This window comes from Helicoverpa armigera, chromosome 1 (genome assembly GCF_030705265.1).
Source record: "Helicoverpa armigera isolate CAAS_96S chromosome 1, ASM3070526v1, whole genome shotgun sequence".
Classification (NCBI taxonomy): domain Eukaryota; kingdom Metazoa; phylum Arthropoda; class Insecta; order Lepidoptera; family Noctuidae; genus Helicoverpa; species Helicoverpa armigera.
This window is the reverse complement of record NC_087120.1, coordinates 3,517,921-3,543,627: the sequence shown is the minus strand read 5'-3', so window position 1 is coordinate 3,543,627 and position 25,707 is coordinate 3,517,921. Positions and strand designations below refer to the sequence as shown.

At 37.5% G+C, this 25,707-nt stretch overlaps 1 protein-coding gene across 1 annotated transcript; it reads right to left on the bottom strand.

The window, feature by feature from the left end:
• Positions 1-7,284: 7,284 nt before the first annotated feature.
• LOC110373032 (protein GPR107) lies at positions 7,285-25,442 on the bottom strand. Its single transcript, XM_021330123.3, has 12 exons — positions 25,206-25,442; positions 20,210-20,320; positions 18,292-18,449; positions 17,533-17,597; positions 16,899-16,984; positions 16,228-16,332; positions 15,566-15,849; positions 15,240-15,357; positions 14,745-14,875; positions 13,603-13,744; positions 13,062-13,213; positions 7,285-11,627 (listed from the first exon to the last, which is right to left on the bottom strand). The coding sequence occupies exons 1-12, from the start codon at positions 25,290-25,292 to the stop codon at positions 11,516-11,518; spliced, it is 1,551 nt and encodes a 516-aa protein (XP_021185798.3). The 5' UTR covers positions 25,293-25,442; the 3' UTR covers positions 7,285-11,515.
• Positions 25,443-25,707: the final 265 nt, after the last annotated feature.

The window sequence follows — 25,707 nt, the reverse complement described above, 5'->3', positions numbered from 1 at the left end:
ACACAGATCGTACCGTTGGAAGTTTATACCAGCTCATGTTAGAAAACCTATTGCAGGTGCTGACTTTTTATCATTTCATAAATAAATATTTGATACCTATGCATAGACAAATTTCAGGTTTTTGTAATGACTGACTTTTATAGGATGTTCTAATTTCGCACATTTTTATTCTATTTACTTTGTTTGAAAAAATCATTTTTACGTGTTTTTCTTTTTTCTTTGGGTTAATAGACATAATAAGATTAAATAATATAATCGGTGTACCTATTTGTCTTGTGAACTAGAATTGTTTTATTATATTGTTTGGACTGGAAAACTTATATATAGGTATGTATTTGTAGACTAAAATTTATTACTGGTGTTGTGTATTGTGAAATAAGTTATTTATTTACACCGGCGATTCTTATTTATATTTCCAACCGGGCTCATTTCTACATAGGTACACCTACCTACTATCCATCCCGTATAAATGCACTGTGTCTACCACAAACTATTATCATAGCGAAAGAATTGATCACTAGTGTTGAACCAATCCTGTCTATCGATAAAACAATAAAAAAAACACAATCCAGACTATTGTTACGCAGTTACGAACACCGATATAAATAAATAAAAACGTGATCTTGATTCAACGCAAGCTTGTCTGTGAAATGTCTTTCTGGCTACAATTTATTGGTCGGTTCAACGGCGGATCCAGGGGGTAGGTCACAAGGTCATGACCCCCCCCTGGGCCAGGTTCAGGACCCAAGAGGACCAATAATTGAAATGGTTAAACACGATGTTTTATGTTTCTGTTATAAGTATAAGATAATTTTTATTCCGAGTGAATAGGTAGATACCTACATAGTTCAGGTAGAGTAGTTTTGCTGAAGAATTCGTGCCAGCAACGCTCGCTCTCTATTCTTTATTTACTCTTTATCTGTACCCAAAAGGAGGAAACGGGACCCTGTTGCTAAGAATCCGCTGCCCGGGTTGTCTACATTACATGCTGTATCTCATGCAGGGCCGTCTTAACCTATGGTGCAGGGTGTGCGAATAACCCGGGCGCCTCGATATAAGGGACGTTCCACCACCAGGAAATTTCGAAGAAATTACACCCGTTCGATAAGGAAGTTCACATAAAAACTCACATCCTCCAACTAAGTGAAAAATTTCTCGCTCGCTACGCTCGCGAGTAAATGACTATGTCTGTACTGTATTTCTGATTGTTTATTATTTTATTGACGCACCGAATCAACGAACACAAATGGCACTCGCTCTAATCACGGTTCCTTTTTATTTGTAAGTAATTCGTCTGATTTGTGAGTCTTTAAACAAATAGTTTTAAAAAGTTCGCGCTCGCTGCGCTCGCGGCTACTTGTTGCTTTACAATGTACTTAATCAGGTGCTTTTGTGTCGTAGGCTCTAAAAATTTCCTGAGTTGAGTCCTCGAACACAAAACAGTTTGCGCTTCCGACTGCCTGTTACTTTACACGTTTACAGCGCTTTTTAAAACTTATTAACTTTTTGTATCCCAAAATTAAAAAATTTTGCGAGCTCGCTTCGCTCGCCCTAATTTTTACGATTACGTTGTCCTGTCTCGACTTTCATAACTTAAATCTGGCCAACAGTTTGAGCCTCAAATAATTTGGAAACATTTTTTTTCATCCCACCATCTCGGAAAGAGTAGTTTTGACCTTTGATATCTGAGCGCAAAAGTCGTTTTTATCCTCTAGAGCGGCAATGTGATTTGAATTTAGAACATCGTGTGCAATACTCCATTTGTGACAATCTTGATAAGACTTTTCAAACAAATACGTATTAAACAAATAAAATACTGCTTAAAATAATTATTCAATTAATTAAGTTTTTTTTTATTGTTTTTACACAGATTTTTAACGTCGTTTCATTTTTAAAGTGAGTTTTCAAATAGGTATATGTACTTTAAAAGGTACATCTTTTTAATTTGATACTCGTATGTGCGCGCCATTTTGTTTTGTTTTTTTTGGCATTTAGTAATTTCCTCGATGAGATGGGATGAAAAGTTACGTGTTGCACTCGAGTGCAAAGATTTTTCACCTTGTGCTCTTTTGATTCCCTCGCTATCGCTCAGGATTCTATTTATTGAAACACTCGCTACGCTCGTGTTTCAATTTTAGAATCCTTCGCTTGCTCGGTCATCAAAATTGAGCACGCGGTTAAAAAGCAACTTTGCACTCTTGTATAACAAATAACTATTAAGTCCTTTACCTACCAAAAAAGTAACTTTCGTTCGAAAGTTCTTATTTATATTCCTTGTAAAGTACTTCAATCAATATGTACTGCTCAAAATCTTTCAATAGATACATAGGTGGCGTTTGGGTGATGATTACACCCAGGCACTACATGAGCTAGAGACGGCCCTGATCTCATGAACCCTTAAGGCAGAATTCCGTGGATAGCGGCTACGACAGCCGCGCGCGGCTTACGACAGTCGTCGGCCGCGCGCGACAATAGTCAACCTATGAAAATGTATGGCACCGTTGCCGAGGTCCGCGACAGTCGCGCGCGACCGACGAATTTCGTAAGCCGCGCGCGGCCGTATGCATCTCAACATGGTCTAGCGCTTAGTAACATCTATATAATTTTAGTAAAACCAGAATTGAATTGTTTTTTATTTAGTCGGCAAAACTTCCTTTTGTTTTCATTACAATACAAATGCTTTTGAATCAGTATTGGGTAGTATCCTTCATCATTTCTACTTTTTAAAAATAGGGTCGATTGGTAATCTATTTTCATAATACAGCCACAGCAATACGTCATCCTCTTCTTCTTCAAGGATATCAATTAGCACTTCGACTAGAGGGAACGGACGAACAAAATCTACTAATTTCAAAACAATGCCGCGCGCGGCTTACGAATTTCGTCGGCCGCGCGCGACTGTCGCGAGCCTCGGCAGCGGCGCCATACATTTTCATAGGTTGACTATTGTCGCGCGCGGCCGACGACTGTCGTAAGCCGCGCGCGGCTGCGTAAGCCGCGACCCACGGAATTCTACCTTTACCAATAGTAAGACAATAGAAGTTTTCACAGAAAATGTTTTACTGTTGCTGCAATAAAAAACGTACGCGCCCTTTTCTGCGTACACAATACTTTTCAAACGTTTAGTCTTCAACCTGAAAAAATTCTCGCGCTTGCTATGATCGCGCTTTCTGGTATTTGTGCTGTATATTTGTTATACAGCAAGAAAGCGTTTTCATCTACTTCTTCTACTTCGAACTGAAAAAAAATTTTCGCGCTCGCTTCGCTCGCGCTTTTTTCAATTTCGCATCTTTGATTTATCCAAGAAATCGCGTTGGCTCAGCTCAGACCATTTTCTACATAAAAACACTTTTTTAACCATAGTCCTCGACCTGAACAAAAATTTTCGCGCTCGCTTCGCTCGCGCTTTTTTGTTTGGCACGTGTGTGTTGTACAATTACTCTGCTCAGGCCATTTTCTACATGAAAACACTTTTCTTAACATTCGTAAAAATTTCGAGCTCGCTACGATCGCGCTTATTGTATTTATACTACTAGTTTCAATATTATTTGTGACTTGACCACGACTGTGTGACCCCCTCCTGGCGCCGAAGCTGGATCCGCCCTTGGGTCGGTTTGAGTTTAAATCGTTACGACAACCGGCACTAAGATGTTTATAATATACAACGTTTCGGGTATCAACGTGTTTACTCGACGTCGGTAATAAAGGGTGCTATTATTTATGGCGATCGTTACACTGCTTCGGAAGCTATGAGCTTGAGTTAAGAGGACGAATTGGAATTTTTGGCGCCAAGGATGTCAATTTTTCTCAGTAAATACAAAACGGATCAAAATACAACTTGGTTACCTGAAAGTTCATGATATAAACCTTATTTTGTTAGTTGTAGAAACATGATTAAGTAACTTTTATAACAGAGAAAAATATATCAAACATACCTCTTTTTAAAAAGAGATTCACATATTATGGGCAAACGGGACCGATTAAAGCCTCTTAACTTTTTTAGTAGTTGAGTATATACATACTCTTTAAAATGGTAGTAGGATTTTTTATCAAATTATCATTTCTAAATAATAAAATTACAAAACCATTTTGTCGCTTACGACTTTTAGTTATAAGCTAGCGCGCGTATTGTTATCCTCGCCCCGCTCAGACGCTCCGACCCCTTTTGGCGCCTTAGATGCGCGTGCCGGTTATGGAATTATTGTTGACCACTTCCTCGCCTTAAGGCATGTTCATGAGGATCTGAGGAGGAGTGTACAGTGATTAGTTACCGCCAGTGGTTTTGTTAATGTTCTACAGATACCTAGGTACTACTCCGCACACCTGTCTGAATGCCTTCTGATATAAATGGGTTATCTAAAAGTGAAAAAAAAACATTTGCTTTAGTAAATAGTTCCCGGTACGTGTGAATACCTAGTTTTTTCTTTCTAAGATAGCCGAATGATGTATTTTTTCTTCTTATTTCTCTGTCGTAAAGCTAACTCCTAACTGGACATCCAGCAAAACTACACATTGATTTACACTTAACCAAAAACTGATAAAGAAAGTGATGTATTATATGAAATTAGGCTTACACTAGCCGCAGTGGGTTCGCAAACACCTCGACGCTTACCTCTGGCAGCCAGCCAACACTTACATAGTACATACATGGAACAATTAAATGGAAACCCACAATTGCATGCATCATCATCAGCTTGTCTATGACCACTGTGGAACATAGGCCTATGATGATGATATCCTTCTCGCCAATTGTCGGCCAAAACGGCTGTTCTTGCAATAAGGACACTAACGATCCGCCCTGGCTTCGCACTGGTAGGGGAGATGTTCCCAAAACGGGTAAGCTAAGGGAAGATGTTAAATAAAATAACCAAGAACATTACATGCGACTTGTATTTGTACTCATAGGGTTGTTTATATAATAAACTTTGGAAAACATAAGATAGTCTTAGTAATCTTCTTCAAAATTCAGAAAAAAATCATAAAAAATAAACCCCTTCGAAATACCCGCTTTGCCCTCGGGGGGGTCCTAAAACGGGTAGCGCCTTTGGGCAAAGCAGGTAATGAATGAATATATGTGATAAATGAATTAGAAAACGTATCTTAGCCTCCTATTATCCAGGAAATCTTTCTCGTTAATTAGTCTCCTTAATTATGTTAAACAGTATTCTTATTTTGATCAGTCTAGATCACTTTTTTACTTTATTAAATGTTACATTTGAAATTATAATCGTACCAGCAGATAATTTTGTTAAAAATCAGAGAAAACATATTTTAATTTCTTTTTCACGCTGTTCCTGTACTTCTTCAGCTCTCTGTGGCTTCCTTTGTCTTCGATTAGCTTTCTGTGGGATCAATTGAGGAAGTGGTCCCTTATTTCAAATCGGGTAGTCACCCGTTATGCCCCTACCCGTTTTGCCCAAAAGCACGTTTTAAATTTCAACTACCTTAACCTTAAAATAGTAAACAAGGAGACCACTAAGTATTCACAATTAATAAGTATATAACATGCAAAATGATAATACAAAACTGCGAAAACCGTATCTTGCACCATATTTGAGTAGTCAGCACTAGCATAATCCGATTTTTTTTAATAAACTCTGCAAAAAACTTTTTTTACATCTAATCTCGAAAACGCTCGTTCTAGGCACCCGAGCCAACTGACCGTGATCGGCGGGGTGGTAGTGCACCGCTCTACACTCACAGGTTCACACTAAGACCTATAATATACGAATGGCAAAGCCTACCCGTTTTAGGAAGGGTACCCGTTTTAGGAACATCTCCCCTACTGGATGTTATTATAGGTAATATAAACCCTTCTCCTCAATCACTCGTATCTATTTAAAAAAACCACATCAAAATCCGTTTCGACGTAGTTTTAAAGATTTAAGCATACCTACATAGGGATATAGGGTCAGAGAAAGCTACTTTGTTTACTACGTAGTGAGTAGCCAGCTGCGCAGGACATTATATTATAAGTAGTGCGCTAGCATTTGCACTATACAGATGCACTCATTATTCCTTCACTCCTTTTGCCCAATGGGACAGTAGTCCGACATGACCGGAGGAAGATCAGCCGCAGGACCAACATTTACATTCTCTTTACCAGGATAAAATGTTACTGACAGAATTCTTTAGATCGTTTCAGTAGTTTCGAAGACATTCGATCGATTTCTAAATCTACTACGGGATTAATACAGGAAAAACAGCGAATCAGCTAAAAACTACAAAATGTACCTACTTTAATTAAATTCACGTGTGAGCTCTCGCTGAAGCTTAAAATAAAGATAGAAAGTTGTCTCAGCCGTACACTTCCGCGTAGTAAAATGTTATGCATAGATATTTTATTAACGGCCCTTGTTTATTTATTTAATCGCTGTCGTACACCGCCGGCTAAAATTATTATGTATTTAATTTTCACCCACGCAGATGTAGGATATTTACCATGACTTACCATGGAGAACAAAATCACTAGCGGAGATGTCATAACATATACCTAAATCTAAGAAAAGATCTGTCCAAAATGCGGGAGAAGTCCAAAAGGCGTTTGGAGGACGAGGAATGTTACTAGCTCCGCCCTTGAAAGCCTTCCATAGATCCCGCCCTTTATTTTCAAAATAACAACCAAACAAGACCAATATTTAATAGTTTTGATTTGACAATTAACCCGAACGTTTCGTTAGTTCTAGTAATTGATCACGCCTACTGTATGTCACTTGACCTACCTTCCCTATGGCTCTCCGCTGTCTTTCCTTCCTCCTAGTTACCTACTCTCCAAGGACCACAAAAAATGTTAGAGAATGTATTTTTGGAAATATATGGTTAAGTGACCGCCGATTGTACCGATATAAAACTATATTTAATACCAGTCACTGCACACACTAGGATGTATAGAGAAGACTGATCTGGTATTGAAGAGCATGCCTTGAGATGTTTAGTAATAGAGATGTAGGTATGTTAGTTGACACTGCATTGATATATGCCCGTTTTCACCAACAATCTCTTAATCTAAGTGCCACTTAGAATAAGGGCCTCCCAATTTTGACATAAATAACTATGGATAAGGGATACCTGAACTTTGGTGAAAACGAAATTCTTATTAAGTGTTCCGTAAATGCTCTTAGGGGATCCCTTAATTTAGGTATTTGTTGGTGAAAATGGCCAATAGTATCTAAGCGGCCAGTAGCGCAGTCTGGGGGCACTTCTGGTACTCCAGAATAGAGTTTCTTGTACCAACTTGGTAAAATAGGTGCAATATTTTGTGCTCAATAAATAAAAAATCCAAAATAATCAATATCAATTTATTTTGTACAATTATGATACAGATCGCAAACCCATTATCTAAATAGTTCGCTGTCCCTACAATAAGTAACGACGAAACGTAAGGCCCTCTAAGCAACAGATGATCGCTAAAACTAATATAATTATAAATAGTTATTGTATTTATTATTGCAATTTGGTATAATTAGCACGTTACTAGATTTACTTAGCCTTTACTGAAGATGACAAAACACAAGTACCCCGACGTAGAAACATAGTCTGAGAGACAACACGAGTTTAGAATCAACATACCAATAAAAAAATAATGTCATTTGATAAAGGAACGCTCCTACACTATGCGAAAATAAAACCTACAAAATGATGTTTAATAAAGTGCGCGCCACGAATCAAATCCGGCAAAAAATGTAGAACTTTTACTAAACTATACGCCTGCCTGACCATAGGGCCGCATCCAGCGGAGTTAAATCGTAGCGCGAACTTTTCAAAACCTCGGGATACTTTACATTCAGGATACAAGAAGGATCACATTAAGAAGGAATTCATATCTAAATGCATACGTAATTTAAGCGCATAGGGCACAATTTCGTCTAATTAGTATCTATGTATAAAAAATGCTAGATTTAACTCATAGGAAGAGTATAAAACGTCAATGTCGGATGAATAAAATTAAGTTGTATATTTTCTATTCAAACGAAGGTAATAGAGTTCATTGTTCTGCGTCATTTAGAAGATTTTAATGCGCGTGAAGGAAAAACAATGTCAAATTGCAAATTGCAAAATCATGATTACTTATGAATGTTTTTATACGTCGACTTAATAAAATAAGACAGATCTATAAAATATCGAGAAAGACAAAGCCATGAAATAATTTGATTAATTATATTAATGTTTCAAAATGATCGATAAATGGGGAAGATTATACTCTTCCTAAAAGTATGAATATTCATCTTGTTACAATAGTCTAGCGAATGGTACTTTGGTCCATTACCATTGGTGCTTGGACAACACAAACAAACGTGAATAGATTAATTATTTATCATTACAGTAAGAGAACTAGGCTGATTGCATGCGCACGTACAAAATAGCTTTTAAAAAATATTTATCCTTATCTACGTTCAAATATTTACATTTTACATCAGACAAATCAGAATATGCGATTGTTTTCTTTTATTCTTTTCTTACAGCCCTCGGCCAACACCCGTCTCCGGCCAGGCAGCGGCGGGATTTCGCCACAACTGCAGGGGAGTACTTATCCCTGCCAAAGTGACTACAGGAAAATCAGTAACCCACGACCCACAAATCTTTGTGTGCCTCCGGCTGGTTATCTTTTTTTGAGAATACCTATACATTTTGTTAAAGGTACACACCCGTTTTTTTTTTCATTTTATCAGCAACGAGGTATGCTTCAAACGGGTGGAGACTACAATACGTATCATAAAAATCACCCAAACTTATTAAATAAAATTAAAAATGGTTTTAATCGTACGCATGCAGTCTGGCGTGAAAAGTGGAGATTTACAAATTCTTGAATATTTCACATCTACAAGGGAAAGTCAATATCACTGTATGTCTTTTCGAGATAAGGGAAAGGGTGACAGTGAAGATAGGCGTCAGCCTTCACGACGGAACGCGATGGACTTTTAGTCAGTAAGAGTCTGACACTCCAACGCCGCTGCTAACCCACAGCGGGAGGGGTCATTTGATGATATTTGCCCTCGCTAAAAAAAGAGGGAACGTCGAGATAAGGAAAATGGTGACAGTGAAGATAGGCGGGATAAAGGTGAGCGGGGGCCGAGGGCGTCATTGCGGCAGTGGTGAGGGCAGCCTGAGAAGCCCCCAGTAACACAGGAACCAACTGAGGATGAACAGGAGATCTTCACCGGTACTATTAGCTCGGGCATCAACTTCGACATGTTTGATTGTATTGCAGTTAGCCAGTGGTGAAGAACCGACCTTGTGCTATCGAGAGCTAAACAATCTTACAAAGATAAACTTCATCATCTGTGATGATCATTAGTAAAAGTAGAATAGGTCCACACTTTCATCATTCAATGCCATAATAAACATTTCAGTTCAAACATATATTAAATTTACAGCCAAGTTACAGTCAAGAGAAATAGCATTAAAGAAATAATTACACCGAGGGACGTACTCACAACCTAAATATGTAGAAACAAAAAGAAAATATGCTCAAAAGTCTTAACAGTTTTTTTATACAAAAAGATTTATTTATTTTTTTATCTATGTGCCATAACTAGAGTCGGTAAAACAATATAATATACCGTCAAATATAAAATGTATGGTTGGTTCAAAAAACAATCAGCATGGCTCTAACATAAATATGTGTACATGGCCAATGCTAATAAAAAAATATTCCTTAATATGCCTTCATCATCCTCCTGCCCTTATCCCAATTTTATTTGGGGTCAGCGCAGCATTTGTTCTCCTTCCATACTTTTCTATTCATTATATATTCAGACTTTAACATAATGCAATTTGTTTTGGCATAAGTTTTACAGCCGGCCGCCTGCCTGACGCTAACCCTTGGGAATGCTATTGAGGTGGTTCGTCCGCCACCTTGCGGGTAGCCCAAAGTGCTGGTGGAATGCACTAGGCCTACTCTTACGATCTATAGGATCTCTTACGTCCTATTCTGATACGGGAAGGTCACGGATAAATAGTATATTGCCTTACCAACTGAAAGTATGGCTATGAGATTTCTAAACTTATTTACAATCGAAAATATGAAATACGTTATTAATATAAAATCTTGCAGTCCATAGCCTTTCAAGAAGAACTGCTGTAATTAGTTATATGAAATTTCGGTTAATGGACAAATCGCGCTTCCACGCTAGAGGATTAACCGATTGGTTTTTCGGTCTCCCGCGAACAATTGACAACTACCGTTTGAAAAATAACGGTTACAATCACTTGCGTGAAAGCGCTCAAATATTAAAGGCATTAAGACCCCTATCACAAAATTTAAATAAGCACTCATATCGCAAATACTTAAAATAAGCCCAAAAAAATCCAAGAACTATACATACTTCAACACTGTTCTGTGATAAGGATCTTAGAGCTAGAACAGGTTGGGTAACTTGAGTAATAATAATACTTACACTGAAATTCCTTATGTACGTGTAGGTGCATCATCTCACGAAAGCGGGTGAATCATACATGTGTGTGTAAATGTACTTGCACTTTGTGACTCGCCATACATGACTCGCCGACTCGGACTGAGTGCTCTTGAGCTGACGCTTACAAAGACAATACATGTACATTTACACATAATAGAAGGTATGGCTCATCCGCTTCCGTGAAATAAAACATCTACATATTTATATATAAACTCAATCTAGCTTAACTAAGGACTTTAAACACCTGGGATAAGATTCGGCCTAATTGGCGTCCTTCTTTCAAGAACGGTTTAAGACTTTTTCTAACTATTACCACTTTATTCTTGTATAATAAAGTAACTCCTTATAGAAATAATATAAAGTAATTAAATCCATCTAATATTTCACAAAAATCTCCAAAACAATACACATTTACATAAAACGCCATATTCTATAACAAATATTAATATTCTATTTTACAAAAGTTAATTCAATTTAGTAATAATTGTATATCTCTACAAAATTAGCCCTTAAAGAACTTAGAAGTATTTCGAAAAATTAAATTAATGCTTAGAAAGAAATGATTGTAACACGGATTCAGTATATCTGTCAGTAAATAATGTATGTTAAATGTAAAGTCAACAATTTGTTTAGGTGACTGCACATTGTGATGTACAGAAATGCCATCGGAAAGGGACTAGCATTAACTTCTGTCTTGGGGAAGGTACCATGGTCTAATTATCACAATTATATTATTCGATTTATAATAACACATTTATATTACCTATTTTACAATTACACGTATTTAGACAATGCACTATTGAAAAAATTGAATTAAAAGTTTCCTCGATTCGAGGATTATATTGATAAATTTACACTTATATTACAGGCATCAATACGCCTTGGGGATCTTCCATTAATTACATTAGGCTTAAAAGATCCTCGTCTCTTACCATTCAGAAAAAAAGGATTATCACCAGAGGATTGCTTATTCCGAAAGACATCAGGTAATTAATGGATGACCCCTTTCAGAGAGCTGGGGTATGTTAGTAGATTGTATGGTTTGACCTTCCCCGTGTGCTTACAACCTAATAGCTAGATTAAAAAAGTATGCTTAAAGCCTAATCAGAATTATAGTTAGTTTCCTGCATGAGCGGTTGTAGGTCCTCGCGTTTTCTATCGCCTCGATTCGATATCCGTGTTACGCCTTCGAGCACTCCAATGTCTGAAAGACTGTGGACAAATATATTTAGTATCAACACAGTTTAAATATATTCCCTAGTAAGCGTTTGTGAAGCTACGAGGGGAGGTCAATAAGTTCGCGGAATGAGAACGAAGGAGGTTGAAATTAAACACCAAATTATTTTTCCCTTTCAATATATTCTCCTTTAACCCTAATACATTTTTCGGATCTCTCAAATAGCTTGTTTATACCATCGAAAAAAAATGATTTGTCTTTGGCGTCAAAATAGGCCGAAATTGCCGACTTGACTTCTTCATCGTCGTCAAATTTCTTTCCACGCAGCTCTTTCTTCATTTTTGGAAATAAATAATAGTCACTGGGGGCCAAGTCTGGACTGTATGGTGGGTGGTTGAATTGTTCAAGGCCGCATCGGCGAATGGCAGCCGTCGCAACATGGCACGTGTGGACGGGTGCATTTTCGTGCAAAAGGAGCACACCTTTTGACAGCTTTCCTCTTCTTTTTTCCTTAATGGCTTCTTTCAATCTTTCCAGTAAAGAAGCGTAGTACTGTCCCGTTATAGTCCCAATACAAGTTTTTCTACTTTTTTGACGATTTCCGGTGTTATGGCCTCAATTGGCCGTCCGGAGCGGGGGTCGTCTTCAATGGACTCCCTTCCTTGTTTGAAAAGACCATGCCGCTTTTAAACCATGGTTTTACCAGGGGCAGAGTCCGCGTAAACCGCTAACAGCTCTTGAAAAATCGTCTGAGCGGATTTTCCTTGCTTGGTAAGGAACTGAATAACGGCAAACGGTGTTCAATTTTCTCCATACTGGCTGACTTCTTCCCGATTTAGTTGTTTGCAGGTCGATAGCTCAAAAGTTAATGACCCGATTAGGTTAAAACTTGGTATATACTCTTAATGAGGTGCTTAACTAGTGCCTACCTGGACGGATAAAATTTATCCCCACCAACCCCTCCATTCCGCGAACTTATTGACCTCCCCTCGTAAGTACTAAAGTTCATGACAATGTCACTCAAACACGCATGTGCTCGACACTCATCGCTTGGTAAAATCTCGTCGATGCACATGCAAGAGTGACATTTTGACGAACGCTAGTAGATACCTTCACGACTGTAAAATAATAATGTACATAAATACGTATGTTGTTGTACTTTCGAATTATATCTTAGACATTGCAATGACTGTGTTTCGGATGGCACATTTAACTGTAGGTCGCGGCTGTCATTGAACATCCTTGGCAGTCGTTACGGGTAGTCAGCAGCCAGTAAGTCTGACACCAGTCTAACCAAGGAGTATTAGGTTGCCCGGGTAACTGGGTTGAGGGGGTCAGATAGGGCAGTCGCTCCTTGTAAAGCACTGGTACTCAGCTACAACCGGTTACACTGGCAGCCGACCCCAACATTTGAGACGGTTGGGAAAAAGGCTCTAAGGAAGGATGCAATACGTATGTTGTGTACTTACACTTGAGGCTCGACGTCGTCAATGTGTGTAGGCGTGAAGTAGGGGTTGGCGGCGGCGGGACGGAACTTGTAGCCCGTCATCACGAAGAACACCAGCGTCGCCACCTCGCGGAACATCTCGTCGATCCACGCGTATTGAAACGGTACTGTTATCTGTAGTATAGCAAATTATATCATTGGCAGTCGCTACGGGTAGTCACAAGTAAAACATTTGTACACAGCTGCATCCGGTTAGACTGGAAACTGACATAGTTTGGGAAAAGGCTTGGAGGATGATTATGATCATTGAGGCATTTCACCAAACGAATCAAGGTGAATGCTTTGGCTGGCGGCGTGAAATTCAAATAAAAAGTGCCCATATCTTTGCGGTTATAATATAACTCCCTTTCCCGTCGCTTCATCGCTGGAACCGCACGTTTTTCATGTAGGTAACCTACGCATGTGCCTCAACATGCGCAAGCTACTTGCACCGTGTAGATGCACCCTAGGAGCTTTAACCTCTAAGGCCTAAGGTAACACAAACAAATTCGAATAGAACTTACATTCAATATAGAAATAACGATCCTAGTGAAGTATATGTAGCACACCACCATGACGTAGAAGTGCCTGAACAGTTTCAGCTTGCGAAGGTTAATGGCCGCCTTGCCGTCCGTGCTTGATGCATCCTGCAGGTGCCGTATTGACCTACAACACAGTATTATAATAGTTTTATTCTAATCATAAATAACATAAAAAAGTCGTGGTGGGTAAACAACCTCTCAAGTATGAGTACGTGGGTTCGACTCCAGGTCAGGCAAGTACCAATGCAACTTTCTAAGTATATCTTGGACACCAGTGACTGTGTTTCGCATGGCATGTTAAGCTGTAGGTCCCGGCTGTCATTGAACATCCTTGGCAGTCGTTACGGGTAGTCAGAAGCCAGTAAGTCTGACACCAGTCTAACCAAGGGGTATTGGGTTGCCCGGGTAACTGGGTAAAAAAAACACTGGTAATCAGCTACACCCGATTAGATTGAAAGCCGACCCCAACATAGTTGGGAAAAAGGCTCGGGAGATGATGAGCTGTTGTCTAAAAGTTGATGATTGTTACAGCAGTGCATCGGAGAGCACGTTGATGTCGGACCTGCGTCTGATCTCTCTCCGGTCGGATTGCCGTCCCATTGGACTATGAGAGTTAAGGATAAAGTGGATAGTGTGTCTGCGCAAATGGTTGTGCACTATATGTCCTGCGCAGCTGGCTGATTTCGTTATAGGATGTGTCATACCTAATCATATTAAATTCTATCACATATACTTTATAATATTCTGTGGCGAATTGTAAAAAAAAATAACCTGATCCATTCAGTGGTGAGCCACAGAAATCATTTTCCGTTTTTATAATTTACAACATCATGTGTAAAGTAGAGATAAAGTTAGGTAATAGAATGTTTTGACCAGTTGACAGCTGTCAGTTTTCAAGGGAGAATTTCTGTTGTTTGTAATGACTGACTCTTATATGGTGTGTATGGTGTATTCTAATTTTCGCTCATTTTTATTATATTTACTTTGTTTGAATAAATTATTTTTTGATGTATTTTATTGTTTTCTTTGCGCTAATTTACACATATTAACCAATATATTTAGGTATTTAATTGAATGTGATTAGGTAGGACACACCCGACGGACGTTCTATTACTGCGACTGACCATACGACGGGGAACATGATGGCGCCGCAGCACAGCAGTTCCACCAGCACGAAGATGTCTCGCCACGCGTTATGCTCGGCCGCGCCCTCCTCGCTCTCCGCTAGTATTATCTCTGCCACGTTTGCTAATACCTGCAAATCAATTTATTTATTATTTATTTGTTCCTTAAAAGGTACATTTTATATTATATAAAGTACAAAGTATCCAACAAAACTATAAACATAGTTTGTCTGTTGGATCATATTGGATCTTAACTTTTATTGACTTATTATTATACTATTATTTACTAACTATTCAGTTTACAATTCCATATAGTAATTGGAGTGTTTGTTCACACACTTTGTTCCATGCGTAACATCCCTCCTCATTACATGCCCATACTACTTCTATTTGTCATCTTTTCTGTAACTGGCGCTATTTTCAGACTTCCTCTAATGAACTTTAATCAATTGTACTGTTGTGCACGTTAAACGTAATGGTAGCAGATGTATTTACCTGGAGCGGTATAACAATCATGAACAGCTTCTTATCTCTGTCAGAGAGTATGTGCTTGATGAAGTTCCAGCCAGTGCCCACGAGAACTATTGTCACGAACAACACTGCTCCCTTTAGTCTGTCGACAACCAAATATATTTTACAACTCGAAAAACATAAAATTGTATTACCTATGTGAATTTGACCAGGGACATTACCTACACTTACATTATAAAGAGGAAAGATTTGATTTTCATTTGTTTGAAATAACAATTCTACTATTACTAACAACAGACCGAGTAACTTTCGCATTTGTAATAACAGCAAGGATATATAAAGATACTTACAAATGCGTAATATAGTAAAGAATCGCCCAAGCCGTCACGTGTTCTCCTTTAGTCTGTATAAAGTGGTAGTTTATTCCATGGAAGGCTAAGGACAACGCCTTGAGGTACACCAGCACACACATGATTATATGTATTCGGTAGACGGGCTGGCGACTCGCTCGCAGTATGAACGTCCACAGCGCTGCACTCATCAGGAATATCAAAGACATCATGCTGTACAGTACTGGGAGAGGCATTTCACCAGCCGATAGGAAGTTACCGTCGTTGCTTTCGTATATTTCCACCTGAAAAAAAATATGAAAATCAATATCTCATCAATTAGATCGCACATGGCGTTTGGTTATTGCTTACTTGTTATTTTATGGGAAGTTACTTAATTTTGTCAATTTACGAAAATATGGACGTAATATAATACAATTTGTCTCTCGTTTAGAATCCTACGAAAGTTTATAATATTCCTAGATAATTTATAAACTCACCGTCTTTGTTATTATCCGGTGACATATACTACTATTTTTTTGGGAACACTTTCAGCAGTCAAGGTGCCAAAAGGTTTTTTTGTTCTTTCTTTGTACCCTATGGCTCCGAAACAGGTAAAACGAGTTGAAAATGTAATAAACAATTATACTATGTACATTGTAACAAAATCAAGACAAACTTACAATCATATTAACCGCAGGTGCTGTACCAACATCGGAACTTGGACAATTGTTCAAGTACAGATTGTACAGGCCTTCCTCTTTCTCCGTGGCAACGTATAGCGCGAACTAAAAACGAAAATATATTATAAAATATTATTAAATTAGACAAGTTCAATAATAGCATATATGTCAGTTTTCTCAAAATAATTATCGTAATTCTTGAAACCAATTTTCACGATCAATTTTCCTAGCAATCAGTAGTATTAAGAAAAACGGACGGTTATGCCGTCGTTGAACTAGGGCCTGGTCAAAGAGTAAAGGTAGTTCCTGGCTTAGGCTGCCTGTCCACCGAAGCGCAGCTAGGCTGCGAAGTGGAGAAACTGAGAAATATTAACCAATAGGATTGCACAAAATCTCCGCTCCTCAATCCTATTGGTTAATATTTATCAGTTTCTCCACTCCGCAGCCTAGCTCCGCTCCGGTGGACAGGCAGCCTTAGCGCAGACAGAGGAGCTCAAAAAAGCGTAATTAAAAAAAAACAGTGTTAGCACTTTTGAATTAAAGTGCACTATTTGTGAACCGCTATCGGAATCATTTCAATAATTTTAAAGGTGATTTCGTTTCATACGCCTGAACCTCATATGATAATATAATGCACGGTATGGACCTTATAATATGTTACAACAACTCACGCTAGTGTTATAAAAGTCGAATCCGTTCCTCGTTTCCTTTGTAATCGGTAGGACTGTATACGAGCACTTTTCTTCAGTTGGTATCACTGTAAAGATAATGTATAATTTAACACTAATTAATTAGAAGCACATTAACGTTCGCTTATCAAATATGTCAAAATGCTTGAAAGGTTCAGATGATTATAGTGTGTTCCGCGGAGTAAGATGAGGGGAGGTGCCATAATGCAGGTAGGCCAGGCGGCTTCATCTAGGTCAAACAGGTACGGTGTGTATGACCAGAACGATCAGTTACAAGTGAACTAACGAGGCGGGTTCTTAGATAAAGAAGACAATCGATGACAGATAAGAAACAATGGACCTGTAGAAGGATTGTGTGAAATAAGATGTGCTTGAGAAATGACGCCAGGCTAACAAGTATGGAAGAAGACTTGCTGCGCCGACCACAAATAAGTAATAGGGAAAGGGGCAGAATCATGGTGATGATAGCTAAATTAAGATAACTGTAGCAATCTGTCTTAAGATTACTGTAGCAATCTATCTTAATATAATAAGAGGAAAAAATGAGGAAAAATATTGATTGTTTGTTAGTGCCCTAGCTAAGGAGTCCAAAACAGCTAGAATAAAATATACTCACTATCTGGGATGACAGATTTATTCTGATAAAGATGCAGCACTTTGGCTTTACACGTCACATTTAATCTGAAACAGACGAACAAAGTCAATACTAATATTACAAAACTGAAGAGTTTATTTGTTTGTTTGAACGCGCTAATCTCAGGAATTACTGGTCCGGTTTGGAAAATTCTTTCAGTGTTAGATAACCCATTTAGCGAGGAAGGTTAAATATCATCGCGATGAGATTAATAGGAGCGGACCAGTAATTATGATTCAAAATCGGGGGACTTTTTGTTCTATTAAAAGCTTCTGCTGCGTGAGCTGCGTAAACGGTTAAACTTTCGCAAAAATTATGTATTACAGATTTTTTTCTCTTTAAAAGTTCTAAAAAAAGACCGTGACAGCGAAAGTCTTTGTAAAATGTTAAACGGGGGTTGGTAGTTCAGTAGTTCGCATGGAAGACCTGTTTTTGGAGTGAGGGATTTAAAATTGGCAGTTAGCCCGTTTACGATAAAAAATCAATACATTACAATGAGCGTCGCGGTATATGTATACTCCGTGGAAGGGTGAAAATCATTGTTATAAAGATTCCCTACGTGGTTCGAAGACCCGTTAAAATGTGCGTGTGAGGCTATCATTTGAACGGTAAGGAAGTCAGGTAGGTTTCCATTAAAAACACTGGAACTCAGCTGCGTACAGTTACACTGGAAGCCGACCTTAATGTATTTGAGGAAAGGCTGCAAAAGCTTTGTGTTTTAGACTTAAAAAAGATTTTCACCTGAGATTCTTAAAGTCCATCTTTAAGAACACAATGGCTGGATGCTGAGGTGATAATATACTGTTGTCGCTCTCCTTGAGGAAGCATGTTGCTGAGTTGGACTGCGCGAGGTACGGGCTGATAGCTGCGTTTATCGTGCGGTCCAAAGTGAAACCGTACTGTAAAAAATAATAATTTTGACATGTACTAACATTATAAAAAGGTTTTTTTTGTAATGGATAAACTCAAAAAGTACTGGACCGATTTAAAAAAATATATAAATGTTGGATATCTACACTCTTAACGAGAAACAGGCTACATTTTATCCTGGTACGGGCAGAAGTCCCCACGGAACGCGGATGAAACCGCGGTAAAACGGCTAGTAATATTACAAAGCTGTTAAATTTGTTTTTTTCTTTTTAATATTTCGTCTCTTTCAATGTTTGGTGAATTCGTTTTTTTTTTAAGTTTTATATTTTATGCATTACATTTTTAGCGGTTGTAGCCTTTTCTTGAATTCGGTTAAAAAAACAACACAGATGCAGAAGTTTGAAAAATCGGGATCCTAATTAAGGTTAATACATAATTATTCTCTATTATTAACACGGTATAATTGCTTTGGTGTTCAACTAATGGATGGATAACCGTCATTTGATACTATACCCTACTTACTGGGCATTGTTCATGGTAAAGCAAATACAGTACATATATTACGTCACTGATGGCCACTGTAAATAGACTATTTTTTTCTATTGTACTAACATAATATGAAGGTATTGTAATCAGTATTGTTTATGTAGGTGAAACCACACGTATTCATTGATGTGAACTCCGTAGAATACACGTGAAGACAATCGTATCGTATTAGGCTAGGCGTTTTCTAACGAACGAACGGTAAAACACAACACATTTGTAATGAAATAAAGCATTAGATTAACGGAACTGGTTGACTAATAAAATACAAAGAAAAATAAACAGAAAATTTGTCACACATGGAGCCGGTGAGAGAGAGAGAGTGAGAGAGAAAACGTCAAGAAACATCAAAATTAGTTTTATTTCTATATTCTGCCTGTGTTGCCTGTTTGCGGTCATATTCCAACAACACTCTGAAAGTCTCACTTTGTTTAGCAGTAATATGAAAATGTACGGAAACTTTGGAATTAACAATGGAAATACATATATATTTCTTCTTTAAGTAAATAGACCCATGTGTGTGTAGTTTAAGTACCCATGGAGTTCCTCGCCGGTTCATTTCAACTATTTTAAGAAGTAATGCAACGTTTCAGCATCTGCAGAGCTCTGATCGAAAATAGCTTTGGAACTTTTGTGGCACAAGCCGTGCATCTCCTCGTAGGCCCATCTGAAAACTAATTTGTCTGGCAATGCTGAACTGGAGCCTATTTGTCAGAACCTTTACTTATCTATTTTTTGATTTTATTAATTAATATTTAATGTATGGTCTTGTGTCAATAAATGATGTTTCTCTCCTGCTTCTTTCAAACTATGAATAGTTTGCCGGTAAAACGAAACTTTTATAAGGTTAGTGTTTATTCGGTTAGTTTCGTTTGCATCATTGCATTATTGAACATCTTGGCACCGAGGTCAGTTATTGTTTATTTATGTTAATTGTCGGTTCTTGTATGTTACGGCCTCACTACTATTAGGTCGAAGAATCGAACGCTGGATCGATTCAGACATAATTACTTCAGGTGCTCTCCACTTCAGAATTTCTTAGGCCACTCGCCGATGGCGACCTTTTGTAATGTAAAAGTAAAGTCACAAAATAAACTATTACAAACGACTAGCCAACCAGAAATTTTCACAAGTTGTGGCTTACATTTGCACTAAGATTATTTACCACAGCAATTTTCGAATCATGTTTTTTACTTCGTCTTAAACAGGAGCAATATTTTGAAGGAAAGTAAAGTGTAAATCTCACCTCTCCGTAGACAGGTCCCGACGGCATCATAAAGTTCACCATCTTCACGTCGAGAATACCGCCCTTGAAGAACCCGAAGGTCGTGAGGTCCACGTAACGACGTTCATCGTCCTGTAACAGTGCAGCAAACATTTTCGAAATCATTGCAATCTCACTAGAGAGTAGTAACTCACTAGTGAGTGAGCCATCAAAGATCGGAGCCATTATATCGATAAACGAAAAAAAAATATTGTTTCTGTTTGAATTATCCAAAAAACCTCGGTCAAGCTCGACTAGCTCGTTAGGTGGTTTAGGGTAATAAAGGGTTTAGGGGTAAGGTTGCCTATACGTACAATAACATTAATTGTATAAATTCCTAAATAAAAGCAAGACTCATAATGGTAAAATCATTGTTATAAGTTCGGCCGCTCAGAGAATGCGTTTCTGACACATCGCGATTGAACTGACGACGTAACTTTGTAATGGCGTTGCAGTACGATAAAAATATTTTTGCTGGTTGTTTATCGTTTTAACTATTGATGAGCATTAAAACAACATTATTATATCAATAATAATCAATGAATGTTGTAATTTTGTGCCAAATTGAGTGTCAAATAACTTGGTAAACAATATTTTTCTAAATCTATACTGCGCTATTACAAGGTTATGTCAGCGCTTTAAATTTGTAGTGCTGTGCTAAAAATAACAGGCAAGTATCGTAATCTGTTCTGGTTGATGGTTCTTATACAGTTATACTTATAAAATAATACGTTTTGTTTTTCTTTTTAAGAATTTGAAAATAATGGACTATAAGATAACTTTTATGAAATATAAAAATAAAACTATGATCAAACTGAACGCGCGAAAGAAAGTAGCATTTTTATATTTAGGTTGAAAATGGTGACCCCAAATGGCATCATGGGCCGTCATTTTGTGACGCTAAATAGTCGTTTGTTGTCGTTTCGTGCGCTAAGACTAACCTGATTTTGGAAGATTTTGACCGAGATATCAGGATTGATTCTGTTATTGATAATACCTAATATAATTATACACGTAGGCGAAGATGATGATGAAGACACCACCTCCTCAAGCGAATCGGAGTCTGATTAATATTCTGTACGCACATTCAATTCAATGTACTTACTTTATTGCATAGAAATACAGATTGTAACTTTGTAACAAAGAATAAATAAAACGATTTTATTATATGAATATTACCTTTTTTTGGTTTCCACTTAAATAACTAAAATATAAATTTTAAATGATTCCGCCAATTTAAAACGAAAATAATCTTAAAATAATGCGGCGGTTTATTTTGGGGGAACGGTAACGAACTCAGTGTTATGTTGTGCCCATCACTAGTCCTGACTAACTGATAGGTGTCAGGAACGCATTCTCTGAACGGCCGAACTATAATCAAAATTGTCAATCATTGTCACAACAAGCTTTGGCGAGCACAATTGGTAAAAAATGACAAATCCTCGACACAAAATCCTTAACTACGTCACATCACAAGAGATAAAACGCTCGACGCTACAGCAACGATTAATTTAATGCAGTAAAATTAATAAGTAAGTTATAACAAGTAAATTAGAAATTATATTTCATAGAGAACTGCTTTCATGGAAGTGTACCTCTACATAAATTTATTTTTTTATATTCCTGCACTAGCATAACCCTAATTGTATTATCATTCTTAGGATAGGTGTCCCATACCCTTCATCAAGCAACAAAAATAGACAAACAGAACCACGTAATTTTAATCAAATTCGCGAGGCAAAAATTTAAGAACATGACTAAAGTTTACAATAAAAATAGGTAATATATGTATTTTATAACAGCAGTAAATGCCAACTTAAGTTAAAATAGCCGCTCAAGCAAACAGGGAATTCAAAAGATTCTTTTACGGATTTTCAGGGTTCCGTGCCCAAACGAGACATTTTTAGATTTCGATGTACGCCCGCAACCACGCAGCGCCCAAAGAACCGCGATACTATGGAACACATGCGCAAGCAGGGTTCAAAATGTTTTTCCGAGAACTATGTGGAACCCTTTTTTTGTCGGATCATATCAATCAGACTTAAGTACGGACTAGTTTTTAGGTACGGAACTAAAAAAGGGCTATATATAGGGAGGATTCACGCACCAAACAAGGAAAAGAATGAGTTTCCTTTTCATATTCTACATAATAATGGATATTCGCTGAGCTATTCATTAAAATGATACACTTAAAATATTTGCAGGCGGTCATAGAGTAGAATAATTCGCTTGAGATGATAAAAGATGATAATTTCAGGTCATACTATGCATTAAAAACTCTAACTCGATCTCTCCCATTACCATACATATGTACATACACACTAGAATTTAGAATTCTGTTTTTTATTCAGAAAGCTAAGAAAGGATATTTCAAATAATTTGTAAAGGCGTAAATCAAGGCCACAGAAATATGTAATCCATACAAGTAGTATGTCAGTGAAGCGCTACAAGCGCTGAACAATACTTACTAAATACAACTCAAGAAGCCAATAAGTAGTATGACAATCACTCTAATATTATAAACTACATAGGTACAAACTTTACTTAATATACGTGAAGATATATATACGCAGACGAGGTAGGCCCCGGAAAAGATGGCGGGAAGACCTGGACGCCTACAACCTTGATTAGTGGGAACTAGGAAAGGAACTAGGGGAGGCTTTTGCCCAGCAGTGGGACAGTTTGGGCTTAGAAATAATAATATAAATCTGTGAATGTAGGTTGGGTTGTGTAGATGTTAGTTTCTTTTTTTTTACTTCACGTCAAATCTACTGAACCGATTTTGATGAAACTTTGTAGTGAAACAGCTCATGTACATTAAACTGACATATTGGATATAACAAGATTGCGGTAGCTAGTTTCCTCAAGGCAGGGATATATGACACAACAGGAAAAATCATTAACTTAACCCACAAGAAACAATTAGTTGTATACCTTTGCTTGGAACCGGTATTGGAATTTCAGCACACAAAGCCTAACACATGTAGGTAATGAGCTGTATCAGAGTGACATCAAGTTAAACGTGGTTCACTAATCATTAGAATAAACCCCCGCAGGACATCTGAGGCGGGTGGCGGCAACGGGTACGCAACTTATTTATAATATGAAGTCGTATCCACCATTGCAACAAGGACGACCCCCAGCGATTGGTAAATACACCCAGTATAGTGTTGGTGCTGCTACCGACGCGAGTGACAATGGAAGCGAAGTTATAACTCCAACTTTACCTTTACTTTTGAAATATTTGTAAGGTGCTTCCTTAAAAATTATTTTTAACTAACTTTAGCCTGTATTTACACTTACAAGTAAACTTACTGTAAGTAATTCAAATATAAAAACTAAGTTATTTATAATGTCATGAGACTTTTTTGTCTTGTTAGTTTTAGCATACTCTACTTTTACTCTTTAATAATTTTTTTCTCCAGCAAAGTATGTGCTTTTGAAATATAAAATTTGTTAACCACAACTGTCAGAAACACAGCAAACTTTTACAATCATTTTTGTTATTAAATATCAGTTGACTGCTAATTGGTCATTTGTTAATTGAACAACTTGTTAAAGTTATGTATTTCAACTAATTATCCCAATTAATGTATGCTTTAATCAGATTGTGACATTAAAAAATATTGATTTTAAACTTCCTACTTCTAAACAATTATTGTAACTTGCATAGTAACTCATTTAATATATATATTTTTTTTTTATGGAACTATGGCAACCATAATTGGGTGAATTTACGTCATGTGGTTCCAAAATCACAATCATAATGAACTATCCATTGTTTCAACTGTACCCGAAGAGAAGAGCCAAAGAAATGCATCTAATAATCTGCACACAATTGATCTGTCAAAATCTATGATTTGAGCAAGGTCCTTGTCTAGTTATGGTTTAGTTACATCCTTTAGAAAGTACATATTACTACAAAAAGTTGTAATGTTATTTTCCAGACCTAAACTTGAACTCATACAAATATTCTTGTACAAGCCAGCGGTTTCAACCACTTTCTGATGGAACCACCCCTCGGACCCAGATAAAAAGTAGCCCATAGATTATTCTGACCTATATTACTGCCAGCTTTCATAAAAAAGAAACATCAGTTCAGTAACACTGTCGAGCATGAACACCCACAAAACAAATGAATAATATATAATGTACTTTCAACCAATAATCTATCCATCCGTAGTTTTTGATGCTAGAGGACAAGATTATATCTGTAGAAAGCTAATTTACTAATTATAGAATGGGCGCAAGGCAAGTACAGACCGACTTATAGTTAGTTAATATTCTTTAGACCAAGAGTGAACATTTACACATTTCAGTACCAAGATAAGACAATGATAGTCAAATTCTCTATTTGAGATAGTGTGATCCTTAAGTCATAAACACACATGCTTATCAATATGCAGGCGTCAATAAAAAGATTTTCATTTAAATTCTGGACTGTACATGTTGAATGTCTAGCTTTTCCATATTTTCAACTGAATTACCATTTAAGTGGTTGCCAATTGGCAATTTAATCTGGAAGGCATCAGATATTAATTATTATAACATTGTAATTACTAAACTACGTATGAAAGAGCTTGTGGCTAAGTCATAGCCGAGGGGATCAATCAATCATAAAGATACACAAAGCTTGGGGAGTTTGGTCCACAAATGGGTGACCATCTTGTCACAGCGAGTTCTTCTGTGTTTAGGAAAGCACGATAAACTGCAGGTCCCAGATGTCACTTCAATATCCTCGACAGTCATAAAGGGTAGTCAGAAGCCAGAAAGTCTGACTACTAGTCTTACCAAGGGGAGTTGGGTTGCCCACGTAACAGGTAACAGGTAAATAGCCTTCAAGTTTAAACAAGAACAAATATTCATTACAAAAATCCTAAGCAAAGACATTCATAGTACATTTCTCAATTACCATATGGTTCGAATTGTTTGCAACAGTGTTATGCTTTCAGTACAAATCATTAAAATTTCAGCTTACCGAAAGATGCAGTTTATGTATCCTGCACGATACGGTTGCAGCAACCACCAAGACGCACAACACAGTCTTTTCCACTACTTTAAACATGTTTCATGACGATTATGATAAAAAATCAAATAATAAAATGTTTTCTTTCAAAATAATGTTCAAAAATTATGAATACTTCACAAAAACATTTTGGTGCGAGTCTCTGTGCGAGTCGCCGAGGCTGACGGGGATGAACCACAGGTAATATATAAACCACAGATTAATATAAGCAGCAAGCTAAAGATGTAATAGACGAATTTGTGGCTATACAGCCCTTTCACACGCCACGGCAGTCCAGTTTTGCAGGACCGGCTTTTCACTGGATCCAGCAAAAACGGACACTGTCTTCACACGTAGTTCTGTTTTGCAGGATCCATAGTAAAAGGCCAGTCCCGCAAAACTGGAATGCCGTGTGAAATCCTGTTTTTTGACTATTCCTACTACGCTAGTGATCAGGCGAAATGAACGTGAATGC

Coding starts and splice junctions, on each gene's coding strand:
- LOC110373032 (XM_021330123.3), bottom strand. CDS start 25,292: ATGTTTAAAGTAGTGGAAAAGACTGTGTTGTGCGTCTTGGTGGTTGCT. Junction 20,321..25,205: donor TACATAAACTGCATCTTTCG/GTAAGCTGAAAT, acceptor GCACTGTTACAG/GACGATGAACGTCGTTACGT. Junction 14,876..15,239: donor TGATTGTTATACCGCTCCAG/GTAAATACATCT, acceptor ATTGATTTGCAG/GTATTAGCAAACGTGGCAGA.